A 10030-nucleotide genomic window follows, 5' to 3' on the forward strand; every position below is an offset into this window, starting at 1 on the left:
TACAAAAGGAACAGATTACTCTGAAAATAATACCAACACTTAGTCGACATGTAGAAAATAATGAATTTTGGGTGAACTATCACTTTGTAAATCAACACAGTTCTATTCAAATTTAAAAGAAATGTGACAAAAAAAATGCCCCGTATATATTTTAAATAAATATAATAACAAATGAATTGAAATGTTTGTATGTTATGTTGCCCAAATGTCAACTCATTCTGTTAATCTGGACATTGACCTTCATTCTTTCACAGTCACAAGTTAAACTAGTTGAACTTAGATTAAGTTTGAGTGGGTGTGGATTGGTTGGAAGTCTCTGGCTCATGCGCCACTATTGTAATATATAATTGTCCAGGTGTGGCCTGTGGGTCTTAAGACGAATGTCACACTTAAATTTACAAGCATAGTTGACTTTTTATGTTTCAAAATAAATCAAATGTGTTTAACAGGAAATCGTCTTGAACGTATTAAGGATAAGGCGGTGCCTTCAAAGACCGTCTGGTTTATTGTGGTGATCATGCAGATGTGTTCACTCATTATTTCTCACCTACACCATAAAAAAGGCAGTAAAAATACTTCTTCCAAAGTCACACTGATAAGCAACATTACTTCAAATATCCTGAATGTCTCGGATTAATATGAAAACTTCAGATAAATTCCAGAAAATACGCCTTTGATGTAGTTAAGATGTGTTTTTAGAAGCACATTTCAGTCTTTTAAGTGCCGTCTGTTAATCCGCCGCTTATCAGTTACGACTCTCCCCGGAAACCAGGCGGCGACAATAAAGATCAACATTCCACCTGACAGCAGAAAGGAAGGGGCTTTCCTGTCGTCCACTCCCTCTTCAGTGTGCGCGTCTGGCATTTAGTGACGGTGAAAAGACTCCGAGAGTGACGACTATAGAGTTACTGACTCGCATGTCACCGGATACTGGGACGACCTTCGTGGCCGGTCTGGTGGTAGTTATCGAGGAGGTCCATGGATGAAGACCTTAAGGTGTCTGGAGAGCTGATTATTGATGTGTATTTATGATCCAATAGATAGATAATGTTGGAGATATAGTAAAATAAAAGCATAGTTAGATTAGTAAGATCCTGTTGTAAGTGAGAAGACTTTATACTGTAGATCTTAAATCTGAAAAAGAAGGTATTTGCAGTTTTACTTCCTGTTCTGGTGTGTCTTCTTGATAGACCCCGTAACTGGAACGATGATGCTCAAAGAAGACATATGGATTAGCTAATTTTTTTTTTAAATAAAATGAAATAATATAAAATAACAACAGGGCAGTTATGTCAAAAAAATCTTGCACACATTTATTACAATAAATACACACTTTACACACTTTGAAATATTGCAAAATAATTTAAACAACACAGGCATGTTTTGCCAGTAACAAACAAATAAATTAACATTTTTTTTTCCTGGGAGAAACTCCTCCAGAGATTACTCTTCTTTTTTTCCTCCATTTCAGTCCTGAAGATCTCTGTCATGTGCTTTTTTTGTTGTTGTTCCATTTGAATTTTCTTGTTTTTTTAGATGAGAGTCCTTGTTGTAACTCAGTCCACAATCCTTCATCTCTGGACCGGAGGACATTGTCTTCCTTTTGGTCCGGTGTCTGTGTGGTCCACAGTGGCGCTGGAGGAGGGAGGACAACAAGAAGGCATTAGTTTTTGTATTTGAAGGTTGAAAAGTGGGGTCAAAAACTAAAAAATATTAAGAAAATAAAATTTGTGGAGAATATTCTTGGAAAATACAGTAAGATATTACATTTTTTATGTAACCAGTATTCATTATCTTTAGAAGAAACTTAATGAAAACAGTATAAATGCCGGATTAATAATACATATCCTTTTTTTTTCATTTCTATTAAACTTTTTTATTTCTAAGGTTTAAATACATAATTAACAACGTTAAAAATGTGTGTTTTTTAATAGATTTAAAGCTTTTTAAATTGTTATTTTGGCCTCTTATGTTCTTGAAGTCTTGAGGGGTGGAAGTCTCACCTTATAAGGAGCTTGTGTGTGCGTGCGTGCGCGGGTGTTCACGGCGCCCTCGCCATGCGTCTCTCCTGCTGACCCGGCGACGCGCTCTCCGTGTCCTGCCGGGTCTTAAAGTCCTGGATGGCCTTGCGGTTCTGGTAGTCGATCACGGCCATGGTGATGACCGCGTTCCAACAGGTCTCCTCTCCCGAGCACCGGAAGTCGATCTCCTTGTCGTCCGTGGTGACGATGGTGAAGTAGACGAACTTGCCGGTCCTCTCCACGCAGTCCACCTTCTTGATGGCGCGCAGCTTCAGCTCCTTGCCCCGGGAGCGCTTCTGCGCGTCGGCGTAGATGTTGAGGCTGTCCGGGGTCAGGACGCACGTCTTCCTCTTCCAGAACTGGAGCAGGTTGTCGCTCCTCTTCTCCAGCTCTCCCTCCTTCAGGACCTGCGTGATCTCGGCGGCTGACATTTTCATTTTTTCAACTCTCCTTTAAAGTTTCCCTTTTCGGAGCCTCCAAGCGAAGGAGCGCGTGTGCTGTTGGGGAGTCTCGAGTAATCCAGAGTGGTTCTTTGTGAATGAAAAACTCCTCGCGTGGTTATATACTCCCTCCGGGTTCAGGGTCCGCCCCACTTGACGTCAGTTTGCGCTGGGAATGCGTGAACAGTTGCCCGTGGAGTCATTCAAAGCGTGGGTGGAAGGAGAGGAAGTCCTAACGTGGCCCTCATGACACGTTAATTAGTAACCCCCGCCGAGGAGATCTGAACAAATATTTGCCCACTGTGCAGTAAAAAAAAAGGGCTTGTTTGATATCCAGATGTTAAACCCAAGCGAGGGTTTATTTCTGAGCCACTTGAAAGAAACCACTTCCTATACCAGGAACCATGTGGGGCCCGGAAATCCCTCTTTTAAAACTCAGGATCAGTCTAATTTGATGAAGTGAAGGAGCCAGTATAGTACAGACGTAAACAGTCACATCGTGCCAAGGGTGATCTGAATTAGAACTTTAAAAGAAAAGCTCCAACCTCTTCGAAAAGAAAGAGAAGAAAAACATTTTCAGTGTGTATAACTTTTTAGCTTCACTTTAATTTAATTTTGTTTTTTATTTTCTCTTGTGTGACATTAAAAAAAAAACCTCCATTCTCATGAAATCTAATGGCCATACTTTGGAAATGTTTGGTCTAAGCCAGTGGTTTGGCAATTCAATTTCCTCAGGGGCCACTTTTTATACAGTGACTGTTGTGAGGGGCCAACAAGCGAAAATAAAGCAAAAATATAAACACATTTTTTCCAATAAATACAAAAGAAAATAATCAGCTAAATCATTTTTAGGGGCAAAATACTCACACCATTGGGGGACAAAAGCTCTTATAGACAAACTAATTATAGTCATATTTAGACATTAGTAATGAATAATAGAAATAATTACTAAATTCTACATGATCTTTGACCCCACAAGGGCCACATAAATACAGTCAAAGTGCAGCACCTTGAGCAGGTCTGGTCCAACCCAACGTGTATATACTGTAGTTTAGAAAGAAACAAAACAAGACAAAATATACTTCTGTGGTTGTGTATTGGCCTCAATTTAAGTGAAGTTGATATTGTTATTTTACATCAAACGAGAAGAAGTTAAGCATGTTTTTCTGAAGTAATCCAAGACAAATATAATAAATTCACTAATTCATTAGGAACCATGTGGGGCCCGAAAATCCCTCTTTTAAACTGATGATCAGTCTAAAGCCGGGGCCATCCAGACTTTCTTATTTTTTAAGATGAGGGCCACGTTTGATGAAGTGAAGGGTGAACAGACTAATGACATCATGCCAAGAGTGAATTAGAATTTCAAAATAAAAGCTTCAACCTCTTCAAACAGAAAGAGAAGAAAAACATTTCCAGTGTTCATAACCTTTTAGCTTTTAAATTTGATTTGGTTTTGATTTTGTTTTTGATTTTCTCTTGTGTTGACATTAAAATAAAACCTCCATTCTCTGGTTTGATAATACAGTTTACAACGAAAACTGCGGGCAGCATGAAATCTAATGGCGTTGTGTTATCAGTTGTATCTTGATCTTTAAAGTATGTACTTTATTGAATATTGTTTTGATTGTTTAAGCGCTTTGTGACCCTGGTCTGGAAAAGCGCTATATAAATAAAAATTACTTACTTACTTACTTTGGACATGTTTGGTCTAAGCCAGTGTTTTTTCAATTCAAGGGCCACATTTAAAAAAAGTTACTGTTGTGAGGGGCCATCAAGCGAAAATAAAGCAAAAATATAAACACTTTTTTTCCCAATAAATACTTTAAAATAAAAAATCACCTAAATCATTTTTAGGGGCAAAATACTCACACCATTTGGGGAAAAAACCTCTTAAAAAAACAATTATAGTCATATTTAGACATTATTAATGAATAATAGAAATAATTACAAAACTAAATAAAAGGTTTACATGATCTTTGACCTCACAAGGGCCACAAAAATACAGTCAAAGTGCAGCACCTTGACCAGGTCTGGTCCAACCCAACGTGTATATACTGTAGTTTAGAAAGAAACAAAACAAGACATAATATACTTCTGTGGTTGTGTATTGTCCTCAATTTAAGTGAAGTTGATCTTGTTATTTTACATGAATCAAGTAGAAGTTAAGTTTTTCTTAAGTAATCCAAGACAAATATAATCAATTCACTAATAATGAGCCAGTTTTCACTCTAGTGGTACAAAATCCATCATCTATTTTTTCTTTTCTCGGCGGCTCTGGGCTTCAATGAACAGCCGCCGGTGACATCTAGACCGATGATATAGATTAGATAAGAGTTCACCTGGACTGACCTCATCCGGAAGACATTTACCACAGGAGCAGTAAAACGGCAACTTTAATCGCCATTTCATCATCAGGAGCCTCATGAGGAGGAATAAATACCTTGATAAGTCAATCTGGTCCCTCAAAAAAGAAAGAGAATAAGTCATAAGATCTTACAAGAAATGTTATAATGAAGATTTAATGTATGGTTGGATATGAGATTCGAATGAAGACTTCATTTTAAAAGTGCTGCATTCAACAACAACAAAAAAATCGAAGTATATACAAGTAGATATTAAATAACGTTTCATCTTGTTAACATATGAAGAGAAAATTTAATTTTTACTTGATGTCAATCACTACGATGACAGCTATTATTTGTAAATCTAATTTGGTGGAAAATACAAAAGGCCCTGATCACTTGCCCTGAGGAACTCCACATTTCAGATTTGATCTTAAAGTCATGTGATTCAGGTATTTTATCGAGATATTTTATTTCATTAAAACACATTTGTAAAACCCATAAATCAAAGTCGAATCCATCCAGATGCGAGTAAAGGAAACAGAAAGAACAATCCGAAGGCCCGTGAGTCAGCGTTCAGGTGCCCTTTGAAACCTCTCAGGAGACCAGGTGTGTCGGCTCTGTTACAACCTGCCGCTCCCATCATCAGACCCTAAAACCTGAACCAGGCGGGATCTTTCATCCTCCTGACTCAGTCTGAGATCTTCCACCTGATCACGCGTGACAATCACTCGTCATGAGACCGACTCTTATCGTCTCAGGGAAAAGATGTCCGTACATGTTCCTCCACCGATCCTCAACACACATGAGGAGCTTTTTTTTTTTTTTTAGCCGTCCACTTCTAAAAATACGTGTTGACGCCGCACACGCGCCACTTTGCTTTGTCAGGGCCGTCCATCATGGGCGGCGGACCACCCGGGAGCCTTCACACATCAGCACCGCTCAGACTCGTGGAGAGACCGTGAGTCACCTCGGGCGACGAGTCTCATGCGGACCGACACCAGAGCAGGAGGCCCAATTAATCCTCCGACCCCAAGGAAACCACTGGTGTCGAGTCAAGTCAGCTTCTGTTGAGTTACAGGGCGCAGCACCTCCTCGTCACCTCCTGCTTCCTGTGTGCTCCCAGTGTGTGTGTGTGTGTGTGTGTGTGTGTGTGTGGCCTTGTGGTTGAAGCACCAGACAGGTCCATCAGTGAGTCAATACCAAAGACTCATTTGCTTAGCTAAGGAGGGCCAGGTGTGAGCAGGCAGACTATTGACAGACTGACAACTGTCATTTCATTTCATTTCAACATAAAACGTATCATTTTTACAATTCATGCTAAGACAGGAGTGTCAGACTTAGTCACACGAGGGGTCAAAATCTTTTAGCAGGTCAAGGTCGCCGGCCGAACGAAACGTTTTTTCTGAACTTTGACAGGATGTAAGTAAGTAAGTAATATTTATTTATATAGCGCTTTTCGAGACCAGGGTCACAAAGCGCTTAAACAATCAAAACAATACTCAAAAAAGTACATACTTTAAAGATCAAGATAATACTGAGAACAACACAGGAGTTCGAGAAATTCAAGGAAAAGCCTGAACAAATAAAAACGTCTTAAGATGTTTCTTAAATGAGTCAGTAGATCCATCAAGCGCAAAGAGAGAGGAAGATCGTTCCAAAGCTTAGGAGCAACAGCCTGAAAAGATTTCTCTCCTCTGGTCCTGAACCGTGTTCAGGAACCATCAGTAGATTCTGATCCACAGACCTCAGAGCCCGAGCTGGGGTGTAAGGCTGGATCAGATCAGTGATGTAAGGCTGATACGATGTTGTCTTTTAATGTGGAGGCTTGATCTGTGTTTGTTCTCTTGTACCAAAAATTCAACATAAACATCTTTTATACTTTTTTTTTAAATAAAGTTTTTTTTCTTTTGTTATTTCATTCAGAGGCTCAAAATATATTGATATATATTAATATATTTTCATCCAGTCTGACACAAAACAGAAAAAAAATAAAGGAAAAACGTTTTTATTATGTAGGGACGCTTCCTTTGAGTTGTTTGTTTAAAGGGTTTTATTTTGACAGTAAAAAACCTAGTAATGTACATGTGTTTTTTTAATTTTTCAATAAATAAGTTAATTAAATAAAAAAAACCCAATGGGACTGAATCATTAAAACAAATATTCTACCCATAATATTACCCAAACACAATAAAATAATACTTTAATCAAAGATAATTTTTTGAATTGAATCATTTTGATTCATTGAAATATTTTCTTTTTTTATTTATTCATCTCTTGAAGTACATGTTATTGATTGAATTATACGTCCTACTCCTATGAAAAAAATAATATTTTCATTCTCTGATTGGACCCCAGGGCCTGAAAAATGAAATGAGATTTTTGGATGTGAAAGTAAGAAGCACTGATGTGTTTTAGCCATTAAGAGGGTATGATGGGTTGATGAAGCTTCATGAAACAGTGTCATGTTGTTTACAGGACAGTAGGTGGCGCCCATCAGTTTAAAAACGATGAGATGTTTCATTAGAACAGTTGTTCAAAACAAAGGAAAATAGTGCAGAGACAGCCATCTAGTGGCCTTTGAAAATAATGACACTGTTTCATGAAGCTTCATCGGACCATCGCTAAATTTAAGAATACTCAAATATTATCACAAAAACGAGACACATATTTGCACTTTTTAACAAAAACAAATACATGTTGCAGTGAGGAAGAAAAAAATCCAAAGTTTTCTCAACTTCTATTGGCTTATTCAACTATGAACAAATAGTATAAGAGATCATTTATTCTGGTTCTTGCAGTTTGTGTGTTTACTCAGAGAAGAACCTGCTGGATCAGTACGTGTCCGAGACCTGTGCAGGAAATGAATACAAATAGAAAATAAAAAAATAAAAAAACATTTTTATAAAGAAATTCAAATATTCAATAATAACAAATGGACATTATTGAAATCAACAAAAACATTTTTATATTTATATATATATATATATATTTCTAACATTTAACTCTTGTGTTATCTCAGGGTCAAGGTGACGCGTAGGCTCGACCTAGAGAAAACACAAGGGATACCACAAATTGATTTGTTTTCGGGCCTTCGGGTCACCTTGACCCTGAGATAACACAAGGGTTAAACTGTTAAATTGAACTATTCAATATTCTGAAGACACTGATCTACTCCCATACACATTTGCAAAAATAAAGAATACGAAAAGAAAACATTAAAAGAAAATAATAAATAATATGAAAATCTCTAAGAGAGATTTGCAAGTAAAACTAAAAGACGTGTAGCGACAACTAAATGCTCACATAATTGTTCAAATGTTGCTTTATTGACTTTGTAAATTTCCGCTCCTTTAAACAAAACCGTCAGTTAAAAAACATTATAATAATAAGTATGATAATCAATCCCTTGACCGTTTACCCACGATGCACTGGGATGATTTCCTGTGAATCATCCCGACACAAACAAGCATCAACGGCAGGTGAGGTTTTGAGTCACATGACCAACAGACTGACAGCAGTTACACCTGCGTGTGTGTACTTTGTGGGAAAGAACAAACGTATCCTGAGGGAGTGTGTTGGCTGGAACCCTGCAGGAGTGTTGTCGTCGTTGTTGTTGTTGTTGTTGTTTTAGGAACCGTCTTGAACTTCATGTCCTCTTACAAAATGTCTCCTGAAGACCAAAAACAAACCAGACGAAACAACACTAAAAACACTCTAGTGGAGGGATGTGCACAAATGTTGTTTTTCCCATCTGTTAGCTGGAGGGTGACCAGGGAGATGTCTGGGTGTGACGGCACAGCAGGTGGATGGACCAGTAGGACTCGGAATCGTGGGCCGAACATGTCGAGGCACGACGTGTTTACAGTGATTCACAGAAGTGAACATGGGTAACAAGAGAGCGAGATGTCCGGGACAGTTTGGTAATGAGAGCGTTTAAATGAGTCTTCAAACCTTTTCTAGCAACTTCTAATGGATGTTATGAGTCAAACTCTTGAGCCTAGAGACAAATAAGGCAAGTCATATATTCGGCTTGCTGGTCATAAAATGATAATTATAATGATAATTAAACCAAAAAGTGCATCACTAACTATACATGCTTTTATTATTACCCATAATACCCTGCTGGTCTGCAGTTTTTAGTGTGAGATTATCAATGTTTATCAATTCATCTGGAAGAATTCAGATGGAATTAAATTAAATACATGGAGTATTTTCAGCATTACTTGTTTTTATTTGGGAAGCCGTCACTTATGACACATTAACATTAAAAGCCCAAAAAGAAAAGAGTTAAAGACAGATATCATTGTAAAGGATGGTTTTTGCTTATTTTTTAAACTGTAGGTTTTGGAAGATTGTATTTTAAATGTATATATTTTCTCATATTACATTATTTAAATAAACCAAACAAGTTCTCAATAATTTTCTACACATTATCAATAGAAAGATCAACATTTTCAACTTATTAATGTGGAATGTTTATACGTCAACATGCCTCTTTCTCCACTAATAATAAATTATATTTTAGCTCTTATTTACCTTAGAAAGGTTTTTCTTGACATTAAGTTGACCATCTTTCTTCAACCATTATATTCAATACTCAAGAAATAAGAATTGCATTTATTTTAACAATTTAACACAACAATATAAAAGTAAAGTTGAAGTTTGATGCAATTGCTTTAAGAATATTAAGTACTGACATGTAATGAAAATGCTAAAAAAAAGTATATATAAATACAGATATGTGTTATCAAATATACATCAAGTAGGTAAATACAATAACTTATGTAAAAGTAGAAGAGAAAATGCATGTCGTTTAATATACATTTTATTTGATTTATTCTGGTTGTTTTCAATCCCAAAACCCAGACTGAAGAATATTTAATTTCCGATGCCTCGCAAAGTGTGTTCCAAAAAAATTAAAAGATTGAAAAGTTGCAGCATGACAAAGAGAAAACAAAAAATTAAAAAAGAGAAAGATCTGAGAAATATTTTGTATCAAATTGAAGAAAAAAAATGTCACAAAATGAAAGTAATTAATTAATTAAAACCATTTCAATATGTTCAGTATGTCAAAAGTTTTTTAATAAAACAAAAAAGGATTATTTTTAATTTTTTCCGTTTCTTCTTTTTGTAGGTTCTCGAGGTAGTACCGTCCCAGCTATCAGGGGGTGAGAGGCGAGGAACTTCCTATATGGGTTGATCACAGAATTTAACTGATGAA

At 36.9% G+C, this 10030-nt stretch overlaps 1 protein-coding gene across 1 annotated transcript; it reads right to left on the bottom strand.

Annotated features, from left to right (window-relative positions):
- Positions 1 to 1519: 1519 nt before the first annotated feature.
- phlda2 (pleckstrin homology-like domain, family A, member 2) lies at positions 1520 to 2546 on the bottom strand. Its single transcript, XM_087798073.1, has 2 exons — positions 2004 to 2546; positions 1520 to 1635 (listed from the first exon to the last, which is right to left on the bottom strand). The coding sequence occupies exon 1, from the start codon at positions 2456 to 2458 to the stop codon at positions 2042 to 2044; it is 417 nt and encodes a 138-aa protein (XP_087654199.1). The 5' UTR covers positions 2459 to 2546; the 3' UTR covers positions 1520 to 1635; positions 2004 to 2041.
- Positions 2547 to 10030: the final 7484 nt, after the last annotated feature.

This window comes from Callionymus lyra, chromosome 8, assembly GCF_982586985.1.
Source record: "Callionymus lyra chromosome 8, fCalLyr1.hap1.1, whole genome shotgun sequence".
NCBI lineage: Eukaryota > Metazoa > Chordata > Actinopteri > Syngnathiformes > Callionymidae > Callionymus > Callionymus lyra.

Excerpts from the sequence above, each read along its gene's own strand:
- phlda2 (XM_087798073.1), bottom strand. The coding sequence starts at position 2,458 with ATGAAAATGTCAGCCGCCGAGATCACGCAGGTCCTGAAGGAGGGAGAG.